Source organism: Rhinatrema bivittatum, chromosome 12 (genome assembly GCF_901001135.1).
Source record: "Rhinatrema bivittatum chromosome 12, aRhiBiv1.1, whole genome shotgun sequence".
In the NCBI taxonomy this organism is placed as follows: Eukaryota; Metazoa; Chordata; class Amphibia; order Gymnophiona; family Rhinatrematidae; genus Rhinatrema; species Rhinatrema bivittatum.
The window spans coordinates 3,901,821-3,923,052 of record NC_042626.1 but is presented as its reverse complement, the minus strand read 5'-3'; the positions used below and the strand labels follow the sequence as shown (position 1 = coordinate 3,923,052).

Genomic DNA, 21,232 nt, shown 5'->3' with positions numbered 1-21,232 from the left:
GGCCTTACCTGGATAATGGGGGGGTGGCCTGCAGGGAATCGTCACCCCCCATCCCTCCGTCACCCTCATGGAGTCTCGCTGCTCAGAAGAGAATTCCTGTAGGTCTGAGACATCAAAGACAGTGAGCGTAAACCTTCATTGCAAGATGGACCCGGGGACCTTTCTCTGCTCGGGGGGCTTCTAGTTGGATGGGTGGTGGTGGCGAATATTGAAATAAGGCTGGGGGTAGGGGAGATGTCTCATTAGCATTTTGTGATCTTGTGGGTGTCCCACTAGCAGAATATGAAGAAAATTATCAAGGGGAATCTTCCAGTGTCCCCTAACATTGGGGGTTAGGGCAAATCGGCTTCTAAAACGCCTGCTAGATCTGCCCGATTTCCATTGGTGGATTCTTGTAACTCTGCACTCTTAGGCTTACCTGCTGTCTCTATAAAACCATTGCAGCTGCTGATTAATGTCTCAGCGCGATTGATAACTGCTACGAAGAAGTGAAAGCACATTTCCCCTACTTTGTTTGAACTGGCTTCCAATCTCTGAACGCATTAAGTATAAGATTGCGCTCCTACGCCTTTACTGTGCGAGTAGCCAATTGAGATCCTCTCAACGAGGAATGTTAATGTTCCATCACCTCCACCAGAGACTGTGCCTTTTCAGTGGCTGCACCTCCTCTCTGGAGCTCACGTCCTATCGAGCTAAAACAGGCAGATGGCTTAAAGTCCTTTAAAAGTCTTTTTAACAACATAGCTTTTTAGAAAGGCGTTTTATTAGCATCCTTTCATGATTCATGAAATGTTTACCATTCATTTTGTTTGTTGCTCTTGCATATGGTATTTTATGGTTTTATTCTGTTTTATGTACATGTTTTTACTGTTATATTAAGCGATTTCTCTTTTATTCAGTTGTCTGTTTTATTGTTTTTGTATTTGATTTTATATTTTGTTATGCATGTGTTAGGCCTTTTATGGACCTTTTGTACATTACCTAGGATAAGGGTGACAGATAAAGCGTTGAGGGTGAGCAGTTCCTTAGACTGCTGTATCCTCCATCGCTTTTAGCCCCACTCCCTTAGTTTCTACAGCTGTTCTTCCCACAGAAACTAGTGGCATGGCCAGGAAGGGAGCGAAGGGTGGGGAGGTCAAATCTTGCCATCCTGGGTCAAGACTTTGTACAGCAGGGCTGGACTCTCTCAGACCAAGGAACCTCTGGGCAGCTTCCGATGTGTTAGCAGGGATTCAAGAAAGAGATGCCTTCCGTAGTGGTCCTCTCATATGTTGGATGTTTGTCATGACTGATGGGGCTCCTCCTTCCATCCCTTTACTAGGGAGAGTGAAAAAGGAGGGAACACTGGGTCCTCATGCTATGGGCATCCCAAGGCAGGCACTCCTTGCCCATCACTGTGTGGCAGGGGGATGACAGAGACAGGGCTGATGTCTCTACATGGAATATGAAAAGAGCACTAGTCTCATCTCCTCCGCCTATTTTTCCTTCCTATTGCAGTACCACAGACTACTTACTCACCTGTTCAGTCTTTACTTCCACACAGCTAAGGGTCCTTTGAGTCTCCATTGTAATCCTGTTTTTACCTGAGAGGCACCCCCTGCACCCACCCTCCTCTCTGTGAAGATTTCTTCCTCAGCCTTATATCGGGACTCCTTGTTACAGAACTTCCTTGGCAGTGAGAAATATTTTGTGTGTTTATATCTATCATAGTCTTGTAAGAGATGCATTCAAAGTCCTTTAGTCTCATCTTGCAGGGCTTTTGGTGCAGAACAGAGAGGCCAATGTACAAGGCAACCATTCATGACTGTAATGACTTACACCCAAAGCGGAAGAGACCCTCCCTGCTGACCACGCTGCCTACAGCATTGGTTGCCACACACTGATAGGAGCCGGCATCCTTGGCGGTCACTGGGTTTATAACCAGGTTTCCAGCGATCAGGGTATAACGGGAGTTGGCGTCAGTCTTCAGATCTGTTCCATTCATCTTCCACCTGGAGGAAAAAAGCAGGTTCTGTTTACATAGGGCCCCACATCTTTGCCAAAAGGAAAACAGAGCAGAGCATTCTGGGATTTGGATTCATAAGAACAAAAGAAGATGCCATACTGGGTCAGACCAAGGGTCCATCGAGCCCAGCATCCTGTTTCCAACAGTGGCCAATCCAAGCCACAAGTACCTGGCAGGATCCCAAACGTTAGATAGATCACAAGCTCCGATTGCTTATTAATTACCGTCATAACAGTTTATGGATTTATCCTCTAGGAACCTATCCAAATCTTTTTTAAACCCAGTTACACTAACTGCTGCAACCACATCCTCTGGCAATGAATTCCAGAGCTTAACTATGCACTGAACGAAAAGAATGTTCTTCGATTTGTTTTAAATGAGCTACTGTCTAACTTCATGGAGTGCCCCCTGGTCCTTCTACTAGCTGAGAGAATAAATAACCAATTTACATTAACTTGTTCAAGTCCTTTCATACTTTTATAGACCTCTATCATATCCCTTTTCTGTTATCTCTTCTCCAGACTGAACAGCCCTAACTTCTTAAGCCTTTCCTCATAGGGCAGCGATCCATGCCCCTGTGGTAACTGATTATCATGTTGAAATATGATTGATACACTTAGCTAATACCTAGTCACACTGGTACTTGCAGATGATACTATTTTGATTCTCACATTAATGATTCAGTCTGAATTGATGCAGTTTTATTGCTCCATAGTTGCTGTTCTCTGTGTTAATGGTTCAGCAGAATGCGCTGACACCCAGATGTTAGTTTAATATATATATATATATATATCTCCATGCTGGTAGTTGTGTGTGGTTGGCCTCTCTGACTTCTGGGGGGGCACCCAGCTCATCAGGATATATATATAGGCCAATGTTCATGGATTATCCAGTATCAGGCCTACTGCGCTCAGTATAGCCTGCGTCCACATGTGCAATTATTTGGGTGCCTCTCCATCCCTCAAAGTATTGTCTCAGGTCTTTGCTCAACGGTCTCTCCCACTGGCAGCACACAGTCTGCTAATCTCATTTTTCAGGTATCTGGAACAGTTAAACTCAGCACATTCTGTATGTACTACACCTATCTGTACGTCAGTCTGACACTATAACTATCTGGGTGTCACTGACGTACAGATAGCGCATTCTGCCAGTGGGAGAGACCATTGAGCAAAGACCTGAGACAATACTTTGAGGGGTGGAGAGGCACCCAAATAACTGCACATGTGGACGCAGGCTATACCGAGCGCAGAGGGCCTGATACTGGATAATCAATGAAAGGTGGCCTATATATATCCTGATGAGCTGGGTGCCCCCCAGAAGTCAGAGAGAACAACCAGCATGGAGAATGCAACAGCTGACAGAAGATACTGAGACCAATCCTGTGGACACTCCTGGCAGGCCAGAGGCAAGCCTTGCTAATATTTTAAATTGGGCAGATCTCTGTGTCAGTTAAATTCCAGGGCCATGCAGCTTAGATGGGGCTTAGGTATTCTTGATAAGGGTTTTCTGACCAATTGCACAGAGGGAGTAATGAATTCATGGATTTAGCTTTTCTTGCAAATATGGTAGTAACACTGGTCTTTTATATTTGGTAGTCCAAAGAGGACCAGTGTTTAATGCATGTATATATCCCACAAGTAATACACATTGTTCTGATTAATGCTGACACCAATAGGACTATAGTTTAGGAAACTTTTCATCCAGCAGGTATCAGTGTGAATCCCCTGAATCCAGGGATGGAATATGATGGAGTCATTTTTTTGTTACTTTTGCTGAGGATGTATATAGAGGATAGGCTGTATGGATTCAGAGTTTTCACCCAGACACAAACTAGTTTGAAGGCCACAGGCCAACCTCTGAGTGAACTGTTTACTGTCTTGCACAGTGAAATGTTTACAAACAGGCAAGATAATTTGTTTATTTAGTTATTCATTAAGTGTATGATGAGAAAACTAACAAATAACTTATACTAAAGCCTGAGAGAGAAAGTGAAGGCCACACAGCTGTGTCTGAAATCTGATAAGAACTCAGAGGGAGGGAACACCACTGCTTTTACAATTTGTAGTGTATAAGGAGAGACAGTGAGAAAGAGAGAGAGCTCTGGACTTGATGGTACTGCTGATCATTAGGAAATGTAAGCTTTTTATATCCTTGTAGCAATCTACCATTATTTCTTCTGTGTAATCTGATTTTATTTGTTCTATCCTTGATGGAACCTTGGTCTGACCTAGTATGGCATGTTCTTATGTAAACTCACTTTACTTATGTAAACTCACTTTACTACACTATCAAGCCATTACAGATGGTTCAGAATTCAGCGGCTAGAATTCTAACTAGCACTAACAAAAAAGACCATATCACCCCAATCCTTCGGAGCTTACATTGGCTCCCCATTAAACAAAGGATACTCTATAAGGTATTCACTATCATCCACAAAGCGACAAACAATCTAGCCCCCATCACATTAAGCTCTCAACTCCAACCGCACACTTCCTCCAGACCAATCAGAAGCGCATACAGAGGAACACTGCATGCTCCGCAAATAAAATCATCATTGAGCAAACGAGCGCTATCCTCAGCAGGCCCTCACCAGTGGAACACGCTTCTCCCAGATCTTAGACTAGAACCCAGTTATCAAGAATTCAAAAAAAGACTGAAAACTTTTCTCTTCCAACAAGCTTTCCCAGACGCTTAATCTTACTATGACTGACAGACTTCCATCCCTTAACTATGGACACTGTATAAAGTACTACTTTTAAGAATCTGCAACTGGACAATTATCTGTGAGCTCAAAAATTCACTTTAAAAAAAAAAAAAAAAAATTTTTCACTTTATTTCATATATATATTAGGCATTGCCTATATTTATATTTATTGCTACGTTAAATAGTTATACTTCTTATATAAAATATTATATTTCTTTATTTATTACCAGTTAAAATATTATCACTTTATTTAGCACTATGTTAAATTGTCAACCAGTTATACTGTTCCATATGTTATACGGTTCCATGTAAAGCTCCGCTATCTGTTGAGCAGTTCTTCGTTTTATGTAAACCGGAGTGATTTGTAGTCCCTACTAGAACTTCGGTATATAAAAATTAAAAATAAATAAATAAATAAATACCTGGAACCATGATGTACTGAATCAGTTTTTGTGTGGCTCTTTGTGTAGGGGATAAGCTCCTGGGTTCAAGCCCCCAGGTATAACCCCAGTAATTGTGTGTGTTTTTATGGGACAAGCCCCTCAGCACCAGTGTAAATCTCTGTGAGATTAGCCTCCCCAGATCAGAGCCCCTGGGCAGGATACCAGTGTGCATGGTCTGAACCCGTAACAACCCCCTTATCATTTTGGTCACCCTCCTCTGCACTTTCTCCAGTGCAGCTATATCCTTTTTGAGATGTGGTGACCAGAACTGCACAAAGTATTCAAGGTGGGGTCTCACCATGGAGTGATATAGAGGCATTATGACATTCTCTGTTTTATTTGCCATTCCCTTCCTTATAATTCCTAACATTGTTTGCTTTTTTGATTGCCACAGCACACTGAGCAGACTATTTTAATGTATTATCCACTATGATGCCTAGATCTCTTTCCAGGGTAGTAAGTCTTAAGATAGAACCTAATATTGTGTAACTACAGCAAGTGTTATTTTTTCCCTATATGCAACACCTTGCACTTATCCACGTTAAATTTCATTTGCCATTTGGAAACCCAATCTTCCAGTCTTGCAAGGTCCTCCTGCAATTCATCAAAATCCGCTTGAGATTTAACTACTCTGCATAATTGCATAATCTGCATAATTGCATTCGAAGTGCTATCTCCCCCCTCTTACCACCTCTAATTTAGAATTTCATTTCCTCCTTACCCTTCCCTAACCTCATACCTAATTTCTTAGAATCCCTATATTCTCCAGTTCTGTTTAACTCAGTTCAGTTAAGTTACACCTAAATGATTGTTCTGTTTTTAATAGCTTCTACTTGTTTTATGTTCAAATACTTATATACTAACCCTTGTTAAATGTATAACGCTCCGGTGTAAGTTCCTGTTCACTGTACACCGACATGATATCTCTGATGAGCGGCGGTATATAAAAAATTATAAATAAATAAATAAATAATTTAGTGTCATCCACAAATTTGATCACCTCACTCGTTGTATTCCTTTCCAGATCATTTTATAAATATATTAAAAAGCACTGGTCCAAGTACAGAACTCTGAGGCACTCCACTGTTTACCTTTTTCCAGTGAGAAAACTGACCATTTAATCCTACTCTCTGTTTCCTGTCTTTTAACCAACTTGCAATCTACAAAAGGACATCACCTCCTATCCCACGACTTTTTAGTTTTCTTAGAAGCCTCTCATGCAGGACTTTGTCAAACGCCTTCTGAAAATCCAAATACAGTACATCTACCGGTTTACCTTTGTAGACCCCTTCAAAAAAATGTAGGAGATTTGTGAGGCAAGACTTCCCTTTGCTAAATCCATGTTGGCTGTGTCCCAACAAACCATGTCTACCTAAATGTTTTGTGATTTTATTCTTTATAACAGTTTCCACGATTTTTTTCCGGCACTGAAGTCAGGCTCACCAGTCTATAGTTTCCCAGATCACCCCTGGATCCCTTTTTAAATATAGGGGTTAAATTGGCCATCTTCCAATCTTCAGGTACATCAGATGATTTTAATGATAGGTTACAAATTAATTGAAATAGGTCTGAAATTTCATTTTTTTTTTAGTTCCTTCAGAACCCTGGGGTGTATACCATCCATTCCAGGTGATTTACTACTCTTCAGTTTGTCAATCAGGCCTACCACATCTTCCAGGTTCTTTCCAGGGCAATGATTCAGTCCATCTGAATCATTGCCCATGAAAACCTCCAGAACGGGTATCCCCCTAACATCCTCTTTAGTAAACACCTAAGCAAAGAAATCATTTAATCTTTCCGCAATGGCCTTATCTTCTCTAAGTGCCCCTTTTAACTCCTTGAACATTCAACAGTCCAACAGACTCCTTCGCAGGCTTTCTGCTTCAGATATATTTAAAAAAGGTTTTTATTGTGAGTTTTTGCCTCTATAGCCAACTTCTTTTCAAATTCTCTCTTCGCCTATCTTATCAATGTCTTACATTTAACTTGCCAATGCTTATGCTTTATCCTATTTTCTTCTGATGGATCCTTCTTCCAATTTTTGAATGAAGATCTTTGGCTAAAATAGCCTCTTTCACCTCACCTTTTAACCATGCCGGTAATCGTTTTGCCGCCTTTTCTACTTTATTTTTTTATAGCTCTTTATTTATTGAGATTTCCAAGACCTGGGTAATTGCCAGGTTCTTGTGGCCTGGTTTGGCCTCTGTTGGAAACAGGATGCTGGGCTTGATGGACCCTTGGTCTGACCCAGTATGGCAATTTCTTAAGTTCTTATGACATACATCAAAAAGACACTAGAAGAAAAGTCCTCATCCTTCCTCCTTTCTTAATGCGTGGAATACATCTGCTCTGTGCTTCTAGGATGGTGTATTTTTAACAATGTCCATACCTGTTGCACGCTGTTTTCCTTTGTAGCTGCATCTTTCAGTTGTTTTTTTTTTTTTTCATGAATCCCTGTATGTACCCAGATCAGTCCAGACTCCTGGGTTTATGCATCCCTGCCAGCAGATGGAGACAGAGAAAGTCTCACTGACACTGTACATAACTCGGTGTGCACCTGCAGTCCCTCAGTATTTCTCTGTCTCCAGCAGTTCCCTGTATGTACCCAGATCAGTCCAGACTCCTGGGTTTTGCCTCCCTGCCAGCAGATGGAGACAGAGAGTCTCACTGACACTGTACATAACCCAGTGAGCCACCTGCAGTCCCTCAGTATTTCTCTGTCTCCAGCAGATGGTACATGGTGTAAAAACTGCAGTCTGGGGAGAGAGAGAGAAATAAAAAAAGAATAAAAGACAAGAACATTTCTGGATTTTCTCGGGGTGTTGTGAGGTTCTGCTGGGGCCATCCCCCCTGGTATGAGGCAGACAAGGAGGAGGTTTGTGACCATTCTGATAGCTCGGTCCAGAGGTCCGTGGGCTGGACATCTGGTGGTCCAGATCACTCATCCCCCATGAGACAGGGGTGGAATCTGCTGGCAATTCTGTACTGCAAGCCCAGTGGAACAGGGAAGTGTCCCTTATATACGGTTTGTCCTGGGCTGGGTTGCTAAAGTTTGGTGAAAAGAGACAGATACAGCCAGGGGTCTGACTCGCTTCTGATCTGCCTTGCGGCCTGCGCTCCTGGAACCTGAACCTCTGCACCAAAGGAAAGGATTGGTTTCTATGTCTTATTTGTTCTCGGAGAGTTAAAAAAAAAAAAAAAAAAAGAACAAGGAACTAGATAGAGGAATCTGTGCGGCAGTGAGGTTCCAGGGGGAAAGCTCCCTCAGCAGCTGAGGGAGCTCAGCGATGGGGTTTTTCAGCAGCTTCTCTGCCTGTGGAGGAGGACAGGTGTTGGCTTCATGGTGCTGAGTGACTGATCCCCTGCTTGGTGCTGCGGGTGTTGGAGGAACAGCACGTGCATGTGGTAAAAGTATCATGGCGTTCGGGGGGTCTGCATCAAGCATGGCCACAACAGTAGAACGAACCTTACGGGTGACGGGGTCTAGCGCTGAGGCTTTCCCTGTCAACTCAGAAACAGAGTCCATTTTCGATTCCCTAGCAAGGTCGGTGAGAGAGGCAGGGGAATCCGCTCCTCAACTATCACCAGCGGTTCCCTGTCCCAATATTTTCGGGTCAGGCAGGTCACTTCTGTCTCACGGCTTCACTTCTGAGAGGAAATGACTGAGATGGAGGGGATATTCCGAAGCTGTTATTTCCACCATATTGCAGGCTAGGCGACCTTCTACATCCTTGCCATATGTGCGAATTTGGAGGATCTTAGAGTCCTGGTCTGCTGTTGACGGAGTGCAGCCTCAGCCTGTGCAGGCTATGGTGTCGATTATTTTGGCTTTTCGACAGAAAGGTTCTGGTCAAGGGATTAGCCTTTAACTCTCTGAGTGTCCAGGTTGCAACATTGGGTTGTCCCTGGGGTAAGGTGCAAGAGTATCCTCTGTCAGTACATCTGGGCACGATACGGTTCCTTCGAAGAGTTAAGAGGTTACGTCCTCAGGTGTGGAACATTTGTCCATCTTGAAATCTGCATCTAGTCCTTAGAGGATTGTATGAGGCTCAGTTTGAACCACTAAAGAGAGCTATGGTTAAGGACTTGACTCTTCAAGTGGTTTTCTTGTTGGCTATTTGTTCAGCCAGGAGAATTTTGGAGCTCCAGGAGCTGTCATGTCTGGTTCGGGGGTATCTTTCTGCACGGTGCCTTCCTTTTCTGCCTGTGGTAGTCTCGGGTTCCATCTTAGACAGTGGAGCTTCCAGCTTTTCAGTATTTGGATTCCTCTACACCTCACATGGGGGAGCTTGGCTCTTAGATGGGAGGCATGCAGTATTGAGGTATCTAAAGATCACTTATGATTTCCATAGATCAGATCTCCTCTTTGTACTGTGGAGTGGTCCAAAGAAGGGAAGTAAGGTGTCCAAGACTATAACTGTGCAGAGGCTGAAGGAAGTGATCGAGTCGACTTACATTATCGCTTGGATATCGAGGTTTCGTCTTCCATGTGCTTTGGTGAGAGTGTTCTATGAACAGAACGATCCAGGTCCCCACCCGAGTTAAAGAGAGCTTAGGTACATCCCAGGAGTCTGGACTGATCTGGGTACGTACAGGGGAAGGAAAATTGGTTCTTACCTGCTAATTTTCATTCATACCATAGATCAGTACAGGGACCAGCGCATTTACTGGCGGAGAGTCCGCCACTCGTACTTTTGCTATGTATGTAGTGCAGAGTTGTTGGAGGTTTTCAATGCTGATCGCTTATGTTAAATTTGGGAAATGAGTTTTCCATTGTCTTTTTGGGCAACTTCACCTTCTTCCGGCTCATTGGAGAGGAGGGGGTTTGCTTAGAAAAGTATGGTTGCTGTCATATTGGCTTGGGTACTGAGGGGTCTGCAAGTGGCACACTGGGTTATGTACAGTGTCAGTGAGACTCTCTGTCTCCATCTGCTGGCAGGGATGCAAAACCCAGGAGTCTGGACTGATCTGGGTACATACAGGGAATTGCTAGAGACAGAGAAATACTGAGGGACCGCAGGCCCACACTGGGTTATGTACAGTGTCAGTGAGACTCTCTCTGTCTCCATCTGCTGGCAGGGAGGCAAAACCCAGGAGTCTGGACCGAACCGTGGTACTACAGCAACGAAAATTAGCAGGTAAGAACAAATTTTCCTTTACACAAACTCCTTCCAAGAGCAAAACAGGATGAGAAATAATCAGGGAAAGCAAAGCTGAGCTATTCCACAACAAAATACAATTGCTGAGGAGATCATGCTGAATTTCTGCTTGGCTATATCTTGTACAAGGCCTGTTATTTAAAGCAAACATTCGTTGTAGTCTGTCACCTACAGGATCACCAGCAAGATTTACAAAAGGAGAGGCAGAAAAGGGCAAGGAGAAGGTCTCCCTGGTCATAGGAACATATTAAATCAAGGGTGGCCAACTCTGGATCTCAGGAGCCACAAACAGGCCTGGTTTGTCAGGTTATACACGATGAACACACATGCACTGCTGCCATTGAATGCAAATCACCTCATGCATATTCATTGTGGATATACTGAAACCAGGCCTGTTTGTGGCTCTTGAGGACCAGAGTTGGCCATCCTGTAGTAGACGGTGGGCCTATCCAGTCTGCACAGTTGTTTTTGTTCACACTGCAAGGATGTATCTGGGATGGCAGCCATAAACCTTTGTCTGCTTATAAGATGTCACTTTTTATCCAGGTCACTTTTTGCTTTCTTCCTTTTTGGTTCTCATCCCCACCCCCACCCCCACCCACACACATACAACCGAAAGAAGAATATAAAGAGATCTCATACTTAACTCAACACCCAACCATCTCCCATTCCTGATGTCTTGCCAACACGTTTAGTAGTAATTTAAGCAGCTACCAAAGCTAGTGAAGCTGTTGCCTGCACATCTGGAGCGAGCTGCCTGTCTCCCTTGGTCCTCACCTGTATGTAGCAGGAGGGTTCGCTCTAGCGCGGCAGGACAAGCTGATTCGTTCTTCTGTCAGGCCTTCAGGAAAGAGGGTGTTGGCCGGCTGCTCCTCAAACACGGGTCCATAATTGCCCGTAGTGCACTCTGTTAGGCACCAGACTAGAGAAAAATAAAGACAAGGTGATTGTGGGTATCTCCCGCATCCACTGGCACTCGTTCAGTGCAGGATTCATGCAAACTTCTATAATGCACTCACCCTGTGCACCTTTCATCTCCTGCCAGGCCATCTGACTGAATTTATTGAAAGAAATGAAGGAGCGAAAGAGAAAGCAACCAGCTACATGGGATTACAGCTCCCAGAATTCAAAAGGGCTAGCTCCGCTGTCCCCTTCCCCTCCCCCTATCCCAAAGCTGCTCCTCAGTTACCTGAAATGGAGACCAGCGTGCAGGAGAAGAGAAGGAAGGTGAGGGATAATCCCATCCTGTACAGCACGGGGGTCTCTGGAAAGGCAGCACCTGGGGAGGAGAGGAGAAGGCTCATTATTTCAGCCCAGGAGCTCTGCTTCCATGTGGGAGGGAGTTCTCTGCTCTTGTCTTACAGCGTCTGCAACCTTGGGAAGTGCTGACTCTGTGTCTTAAAGCGGTAGCTGAGCCTTCTAAACCTCGCTTTAGCTCGTTTACTTTTTTCCTTTGGTCTTATCCCAAGTTTTCCTTTCTTTTGTGTCCTAATGAATGTTACTTCTTAGATAGCTGTGCTGTCTGCACCTTTTTGATAGGGGCACACCCTTTTTTTTTTTTTTTAACCTACTTTTCCTGAGTCCATGCTGTATTCATGCTTTATATGTAGTCAGAGTCATTAATGAGTTCATTACTTCTCCCTGCTGGGGGAAGATGGGGAGGGGTTTGTGGGTGAAAACGCACTTTTCTCCCTGGACAGTCCGGAGATGCTAATCCTGGTTAGAGGGCCCAGGGGAGCCCATTAGTGTTCGGCTGATATTAGAGAGGCACTGCTCCCGGCCTCTCGGGCAGACTGTCTAATGGAGAGGAGGCTAGGGGTGATGGAGGGGTCATTGCAGGCTGGACCAGAAGTTCAGGAGAGCAGACAGACAGGACTGGGGCTCAGGTCTGCGGGAACCATTTCCCAGTGACCTTGATTGGGTAACTTTCACTATTATAGTGAGCTAATATTATACACGTGCGCAGACATGGAGCTCCGGATTACACATCTATGAAGGCTGGAATGACCCTACAGAAGGTGCTAGGTTTTGCTTTCTGGAGTGTCCCTAACAAAGAATCTTTTAATTTTTGTTTTATTTGACATTTGAACAAATAGTAATCCATTGTTGTACTGAATACATGTGTTAAAGAAATAATCAAAACATTCAAAATGTAGTAGATGGATTATTTAATATGAGTGGTCTACCAGTTTTACAACCTTCAATTGCTTTTCCAATAATCATCAGTCCACATTCAGTCTTATTTATTTTAATCTTTTGCAAATAAAATAAGTTAAATTCACTTCTTTCGGCAAGAATCTATGCTTTCCCAGCTGCTTCTAGACTTCAGTTTTCAGGACTTGGACTGTGTGCATTTCCTTGCTTCCAATATCCTCAATAGTCCCATAGAGAGGTCGTGTTTTGTGTGTGAAAATGTACGTTTCTCCCTGGACTGTCCTGCGATGCTCATCCTCGTTACAGGTCCCAGGGGAGCCCATTAGGGTTTGGCTGAAATTAGGGAGGCACTGCTCCCCGCTCTGTATAATTTCCAGAAGTTGTCTGAGCTTCTCACTGAGCCCATAAGAAAGAAAAATGGAAGGGTTTGGCCCTTGTAGAAGAGATTACTGCTCCCAGTGTCTCCAGCCTCTGCGAGAAGCAGGGATCTCAGGCCAGCTATGCTCCTGTTGTTCCTCCAGGATTGTGTCCTTTTACCATTAGCAATGGTTACATGGAATAGACTTAGTTTTTGGGTACTTGCCAGGTTCTTATGGCCTGGATTGGCCACTGTTGGAAACAGGATGCTGGGCTTGATGGACCCTTGGTCTGACCCAGTATGGCATTTTCTTATGTTCTTATGTTCTTAACCCCAGTATTAATGCAGGGGGCAGGTACAAGAGGGCGTGTGGGAGGGGGAGCACAGAAGAACACCTGGGCACTTCCTTGCAGCTCATTTACCCCGGTATAATAGTGTGCCTGGCCATCCACCCCAGCGCTGGCTGCACACGTGTGCTAAGCTATGTATACTAATGCTTATAGTATGGGAAATAAAATCCCAGACCTAGAGGAAGCTGACTTGGATGTATGGGTGGTCACAGAGAACCATGACTGGAATATGGTTATACTGGGCTATAATCTACTCGTGAAGATGCGGCGTGATGCATAAAAAAATAATATAACAGCAACAGAACTGCAGGGTTTACGAGGTAAAGACGGGGGTGCTGGGAATGAACATCTGTTTATATTGGTGCGGCAGAAGAAATAGATATTTAATGGAAAAGATTCACAAAACTGTAATCACCTAGCAATAGCGATCTTCAGGAAGCAGGAAGATCATTTACATTTACTTTCATATTCCACCTTTCAGCCATTTCAAAGCTGATTACATTCAGGTATCCCCCAGAGGATTTACAGAGGTCTTGAACGAGTAGATGTGACTCGGTTATTTACACTTTCGGATAGTAGAAGGACTAGGGGGCACTCCATGAAGTTAGCATGGGGCACATTTAAGACTAAACGGAGAAAATTATTTTTCACTCAAGGCACAATAAAGCTCTGGAATTTGTTGCCAGAGGATGTGGTTAGTGAAGTTAGTGTAGCTGGGTTCAAAAAAGGTTTGGATAAGTTCTTGGAGGAGAAGTCCATTAATGGCTATTAATCAATTATACTTAGGGAATAGCCACTGCTATTAATTGCATCAGTAGCATGGGTTCTTCTTAGTGTTTGGGTAATTGCCAGGTTCTTGTGGCCTGGTTTGGCCTCTGTTGGAAACAGGATGCTGGGCTTGATGGACCCTTGGTCTGACCCAGCAGGGCAAGTTGTTATGTTCTTATGAGTGATGCATCAAGTCGTGATAGGGCTCTGATGCAAGTTAAATAGCGTGTATTGTGCAATGTACGTGATATTTTGCATGGCCCTGCCCAGATTCCCTCTTCTATTACAATGAGCTGCTTTGCATGTGATTTACATGCACGAATAATGCTATTCCATGCAAAGCAGCTCATTACTAGTCAGTTCTATGTTAATTTATCATGGCTGACCAAGAAAGTGGTCAGCTGCAATTACCTCACCTTCCTGGGTTTCATTAAATGTGATGTTAGAGCCCCAGGACCCTAATGCAGGTCCTGAGGTCCCGTGTTACATTTAAAGGGCCATGCAAAAGTAAAAACCGACTGGCAAAAAAGAGAGTTGAGCTGGGGTGCAGGCTGATGCTAAACCTGGGGCCAGCACTCAAGGTGACCCTGACACCCCAAAGTGGGGGGGAAAAACCATGCGCGGTGCCTGTCCCCAACTCTGTCCTCAATAAAGAGTACCCCCACCGCCCCCTTTCCAAAGGCTTGAAGTCTGACACTGGCCCCCCACCTCTAGTACTCCCAAAATCAGTGGGGATATTCCCTCCCCCCCCCCCCATCCCCCAATATATGAAAAAAAAATCATTGGTCGTTCATGGGAGGCCCCTCCCACACTCCCAAACTGTCAGAAATCTGTTGTGGATCCCGCGATGGTGCCCTGGGCTGCACTGTAGTGGGAACTCTCGAGTGAATTAACTTTGTGGCTTAGTGGCTCTAGGCCGAAGTTTGTGCCTGAGGCTATCTATGGAGGGTGAGGTGACCTGCCCAAAGTCACACGCAGCAGCACTGGGATCAGAACCTGGCTTGCTACTTCTCTACGCCATTGATCATGGATTGTGTGCAGGAAACCTTGTTCTAGAGACTAGAGATGTGAATCGGAACTGAAATCCGAACCGATTCTGGTTCCGATTCACATCTCTACTAGAGACAGGTAACAGGATAGACGTTTGACATTGGAAGAGTGTGTCCAACGTCATAGTGGATGATCACTGGATGCTGCGGCTCAGTATGGGAGCACAGGCAGGGGTGGTTCATTCTAAGGGGTGGGTCCTGAATTGTATATGTACTATATTTTATGAGCTGTTTTATTATGCTTGTATTTATGAAGTTATGCATTTTGTGTACTGTAAGAAGCTCTGGGAAGCAGCATATAAATCCAGGATTAGATTAGATGAGACTTCAGAAACCTTAACTTTATTAAGCTTGGAGGGGGAGCACCTCAAGGAGTCATGAGCTGGATGGGAAAATCTGGGGGACGTAGAAGGGCAGTGGGCAAAAGTAAAAGGGGATATTATAAGGGCAACTAATCTTTTTGTTAGTAAGTAAATAAAGAGGACAAATAATCTGCTGTTGTTTTCTAAAGAAGCAGATAAGAGAGAAGAGGTTAGTGTTCATAAACTATAAGAGATCTCAGAAAGAGGAAGACAGGCGACAATATCTGGAGACGCTAAGAGAAGCCAGGAAAGTAGTCAGGAATGCAAGAATTCAAATGGAAGGAAAAAGCAAAAAGGGAGACAAGACTTTCTCTCTTCTGTTTTCAAGCTTATATTGATGGCAGGAGGAAATGCAAAACTGGAATTTTAAGACTCCAAAGTGAAGCAGGGAGGACATGAAGAGGCTGATGGGAGTAAAGGAGAACTGCTTAAATATTTCTGTTGTGTTCACTGAGGAAGGGTTTAGAGATGGACCACAGAAAACTGCCACAAACAGGAATGGAAGGGAGGTAGCCCTCAATCAATTTTCAGAAGAGTGTATTCATCAGGAGTTAGCAAAACTAAGCGCAGATAAGGCGATGGGGCCGAATGGGAGACAACCAAAGGTACTTAGAGATGTCCTGGCAGCTCCGCTGGTGACCTTTTCAATGCTTCTTTAAAGAGGACTGGAGACGGACAGATATGGTTCCTCTTCAGAAAGGTGGAAGTTAGGAGGAGGCTGGGAACCTCAATGGTGACTAAATTAATGGAATTGCCCCCAAAACAGTTTCTGGAACCCAGTGGATTACAGGATCCAGGGCAGCAGGGTTTTACCAGAGATAGGCCTTGTCGGATGAATCTAATCAATTTCTTTTGGTGATGGGAGAGCTGGATTTGGGGAAAGTGCTAGATATACTGGAGTTTGGTAAGGCCTTTGACGCGGCTCTGCATAGGTGATGCAAATAAACCGAGGCCCCCTCACTATGGGCCTTAAAGTGACTCTCTGGCTTTGAAACTGGTTAAGTGGGATATGACAACGGACAGTCGTAAATGGAATCCGCTCAGCGGAGAGGGTGCCACCAGCAGTCTGCTGCAGGGATCAGTCCTTGGGCCAGCTCTGCTCAACATTTTCACCGGCAATGTTCCAGAAAGACTTTCAGGAAGACTTTGTCTTTGGACAGGTGTCAAAATCTGCAACAACAGAGACGTCCTAGAAGGAGGGGTCTAGGGTCTGGCAGCTGAGATTTAATGCTAAAATATGCAGTTATGTGCAGTTTGGGTTGCAAAATTCTAAAAGAACGGTACAGTTTAGGGGGGAAATTCTATGGAAACAAATGGGATCAGAGGATGATTGTTTCTGATTAACTTAACGCTGCATAGGGGAAGGAACAGACAGAAGGAAAAAGGAAGTAATATTGGCTCTGTTAAGTCTCTGGTGAGAGCTCACTGGGAATACTGAGTACAGTTCTGGAGGCCGCACCTTCACAAGGACATAAACAGGATGGAGTTGGGCCTGAGAGTGGTTACTGAAATGGTCAGCGGTCTTCATGATAAAGCGTATGGGGACAGAGTTATTAAAGATCCAAACATGAATTCCCTGCTGGAAAGGAGGGAATCAAGAGATGTGATAGACGTTTAAATACTTCTAAGGCATAAATAGATAGGCTTTGAAATAAAGGGGAGTGGGGTAATTTAGAAACATTTGGAATGGGGGATGGATGCATGGAACGGTATTGGAATTCAAGGGAGCGTGGGAGAAGCACAGGACTATAAAGCTGATGGACTGGATGAGCCGTCCAGGTCTTTATCTGCCGCCCTGTTCCGTGCTCTACCTCTAAAGCAGGTTGAGGTTTCTCCAGGATGAGCTGTGCTGTTCTTTTTAGGTAGAGGCTGGACTCTGACCTGTGTGCAAGTCCTGAGGCAGGAGGAGTGACTGCGTACCACTCGCTCTGTAAATCTTGCTTCTCCCAGGCCCGCCTGCTGCTCACAGGTTCGGGGACATCACACTTTCCCAGGACTGTTTGCTGCATGGATAGTGTGACATCGCAGAGACTATTGGTAGCAGCGGGTCCTGGCGGCAGTGTGGTGACATGAGCCTGCTGAAACCTGAAATGGCCCGGCCAGGACTGAAGTGAGTGTCCAGGGCTGAGCTGCACTCAGCTCCGCACACATTACAGCTTCACTTCTGATTGCACAAGGAGTTTGGTGCAGACAAACCTGAGCAAGAATGCGCACAGATCGCTTCTCCCTTGTGCAGATCCCAGTTTGTTAAAGGCATTTGCTGTTATTGTCCAGGTTTGCTGATCTAATTTCCTGGTCCGAAGTGGAGAAAGGTTTCTGGGGCTGAAACTGGAGTTTGTAGTGCAGGGGGTCTGCTCTTGGTGATTTTACAGTTTTCTGTGCACACGTGGACTTTTTAAACTCCCGATGCATTAGCTTACTGCAGCAGGCAGTGCTTTCTTTCGTGTGTGAGTAAATAAAATTCAGGCTGCATTTTTTACTCCTGACTTATTACATTGGGCAGTAAGTATGCAAAGCTTCCTGAAAGAAGTCTGTCTGTCCCTCACACCAATGGCAGTACTGAGAAGTGAACCCCCATCGCCTCCCCCTTGCCCCTGATCCCCCAGAGGTGGTTGCACTTTGCTTTGCCAGTTTTAGGGTCCTTATTGGGATGGGGCAGAATGGATCCAGCCCCCTGGGGAGGAGATTGTGCAGCTGCCTCTTCCTCAGTGTCCCAGAAGTTCTAGATGCTGCTTTCAAGGCATCCTAAATGTGAAGCATCACCCTGTCCATCTGACTTCTCTCTTCTCTCTCTGTTTGATAAACACCTGCGAGTTTACCATCTCATGGGCCTGGACCGTGCTTCTGTTCCTTCAGCTTTCTAAACCTTGTCCTTTTCTCTTTGTCACCAGTCCCTGCTTCCCCTCCCTCCATCCTACTGGAAGGGTCTAGATTTGGCACCGTATAGCGCAGCAGTGCTCTGGAGATGTCCTAGCCACACGCTACGAGGCCAACACTGCTGCGCTCTGCTTTTTTTGCTTTGGAGAAGCTGGCAGAAAGGCAGTCTGGTGTCACCTTTCAACACTTTGACATCACAGTGTGCTTACAAGCTCTTTCTGGAAGTGGTAAGTCTCTTGTGACTCCCACCTCAAAAAGAACAACCCCTCAGACATACTACAGCGAGTCTCGTACTGTCTGAGCTCCATGAGGCCTGCAGCATGGCTTCCAGCAGCCCTGAGTCCCATAACGTATGTACGGAGAAACCACTAGCTGCCCACGCCAGAGAAAAGCAGGGGGAAACTCTGGTCCTGCGGCCTCCTTCCTCTCAGTATTTCCCTAGACTTCAGCTCTTCTCTGTTTTTGCTGCAATCAGGTCAGTGCTGCCACCTAACCTGCATGCAGAGTCCGCCTGAAACCACCCCCACGAGAAGGGAGGGAACCCAGGCCCTAGCAGTCACTAAATTGTAAGCCCCAAATTAGACTGCATTTGAAAGATGCTGTAACGTCGAGCTCTGATACCTGTAAGGAAGTAGATATCTCCTGCTCCACGTAATTATTAGGCTTGCAAGCTCGCTCTCTCTCTCAGCTGTTCATGCTGTTCAGGACCTCACATTCTCCATCAGCACATAAAAGCCTGCATTGTGACTGCAACATCTGAGCTCTGATCCGTGCTAGCAAGCTGAAAAACCAGAGCAGAATCAGCGCTTTATCGCCAATACCAAAGGGTTGGCAATGTGGCTGACATGAGAATTCCTTCCCCCACCCCCCATAGATTAGAAAAGTTCTCTCCCAGTGCACAGATTTGGCAGCACTGAGGAGTGGCAGTGGCGGGAGCTCTGCAGAGGCGCAGCCCGTGATGGGCACCTACCTCGCTGATGTAGAAAACCTGGCAGCGGGTACCCTGCAGTCCTTGACACGCTCTGTAACAGCAGCCTTTCCCTCTTTCTCCAGCTGCCGGCCGCTCTGCTGCTGCTGCTTGTCTGGTGGGGCTTGTGTGTGCGCTGTTAAAGTCGCTGCATTAGGGTGAGCTCCTCGCTCCTCCCTCCTCTCTCCTCCTCCCCTCCCTATGTGGGTCTCTCTGCCTCATTTGCCACAGTCCATGGACCAGTTGCACACAGAGCCTCATAGAGAATTTCTAATCTATAGCTGCATCCTAGGAAGAGTGCTGGACTCGGGGAGGGCTGCCTGCCTGCCTGAGGGTGAGCAAGCATGGTGTGAAGGGTCTGTTTGGGGGACGGAGAGAAGCCAGTGCTCTCCCATGTTGTCATTTCCTGGCTTTTCATTCTAATTATCTATGGTGCCTTTTTTCTGAGCATTAAGAACCATGTGGCTAAAAACAAAATTGGACATAACCTCCCTGAATTTTCAGGTATCTAAGAGTACCTTTGCACTTCCACATCATGTGTACGTTATCTGCGTTAAAACGAGGTATTCTAATATGGGGTGGGGGAGAGAATGACCAGGCATGTGCTGTTTTTCATCTGGTTTAATGCACTAACGCAAGTTACCACTCACTGAATGGGTTTTGGAGCACATTGACATGAAATGCTCTAAAACAAAACCTTTCACTGCATACCCCTAAAATATACTTTCACTCCCATCGGGGATGGCTTCAAACATAGATTGTGCCAGGAGTTGCTCTCTGCAACTGCGAGAAGTGAGAGCTGCACCCTCCATGTTGAAGGTGCGGCCTGGTGGGTTACGAGAAGATGGGGATTATTTAAGATTTAGAAAAAGGCTGACAGCTTTGTTTTCTTAGGATTCAGGGGCCATTTGAAATGAATAAATTTTTAAATGTTTTATTGTCATTCAATGTATTTGTTTTATTGAATTATGAATATTCTTATTGGACTCTGCTGTGATCCACTTTATTGGAATTCTAGCAAGTTATAGGACGTGGACGTTCAGTTATCACTTTCCTGTAGATTATTGAAAAGGTCCCGGCGTAGGGGGCAAATCCTTGCTGTCAGTGTGGGAGGGGGCAGGGGGGGGGTGGGTTATGGACATAGAATGGGACAAACCCTTTAGGATTGAGGAGACAACTCATTTGTACTGCAGCTCTGAGGGCCTCATCCCATCCTATCCCACCTCTCCCTCAAGAAAAGAGGGATTTTCTGCTGATGAGCTCTCATGGGAGGGCGTAATCGGGGGCCCCTCTATAGAGGCAGAGGCTTGTGGCATTGTCTGCGGCAAATGTTGCAAAAGAGCCACAGCTCCTTGTGAACTCCACTTACGTTCTAGAAAAATGAATTTCCATTCACAATCATTTAAACACTTCTCAGACGTGACTGAGATCGGAACCAATACTGATCTTTTATTGCCTTCCCAACAAGGCAGAGAGTGGGCATACAGCAGAGTAGGAAGGTAAGAATGACAATTCTTCACCTTTCGGGAATTTTAAGCAGGGTAGCTTGTCTGGTAACAGGATGGCTTCAGCCCCAGAATTGATTAGATTTAAGGAATTGCAAGGATCTGAGTTTGAGATAAAGATGCAGAATAAAGACTTAAGATGTGTGTTTGGTGTCTTTCTGCTCTCGCTAATTAATGGATATGCGTATGTTGAAGAACAAACACTGAAACCTGATGCCTGGAACATATCCCCCCCTCCACGGGGACCTGAGAGGGATCCATGTGCCCTTGTGCTGTTGGCAGATGTCTTGGGGTCTAATGAAGTGCTTCAGGAATCAATAGTTGTAAACATGACTAGTTTGGGGAGACCACCACCTGCCCCTCTACCTTCAGTCCATCTGTCATAGCCCCAAAGCCCCCTGTCTCATGTAAACTCATTAATAATAGAAACAGATCAATAATCAGCTTTCTGAGGTCTCCACTTAGTATGGTCAGCAATTAGCAGGGAGTAGTTAATGCATTGATGGAGTTGGATGGTTCACAAGGCAAAGT

General features: G+C 45.1%; 2 protein-coding genes across 8 annotated transcripts in view; one reads left to right on the top strand and one right to left on the bottom strand.

Annotated features, from left to right (window-relative positions):
* CNTN2 (contactin 2) overlaps positions 1-19,317 on the bottom strand; it is a 35,410-nt gene extending 16,093 nt beyond the window's left edge. The window contains exons 1-6 of one of the 4 annotated variants that reach the window (XM_029573856.1): positions 19,200-19,317; positions 18,851-19,010; positions 11,501-11,590; positions 11,089-11,233; positions 1,819-1,991; positions 9-104 (exon numbers count right to left, since the gene is read on the bottom strand). In XM_029573856.1, the coding sequence (XP_029429716.1) occupies positions 9-104; positions 1,819-1,991; positions 11,089-11,233; positions 11,501-11,555 (469 nt within the window). In that variant the 5' untranslated portion in view covers positions 11,556-11,590; positions 18,851-19,010; positions 19,200-19,317. Of the gene's footprint in view, positions 1-8; positions 105-1,518; positions 1,707-1,818; positions 1,992-11,088; positions 11,234-11,500; positions 11,657-18,850; positions 19,011-19,199 lie in introns of those variants that run through there. The other 3 variants (XM_029573858.1, XM_029573855.1, XM_029573859.1) reach the window with 3 other exon arrangements.
* RBBP5 (RB binding protein 5, histone lysine methyltransferase complex subunit) overlaps positions 1-21,232 on the top strand; it is a 73,436-nt gene that overhangs the window by 42,412 nt on the left and 9,792 nt on the right. The gene's annotated exons all lie outside the window — the stretch shown is intronic.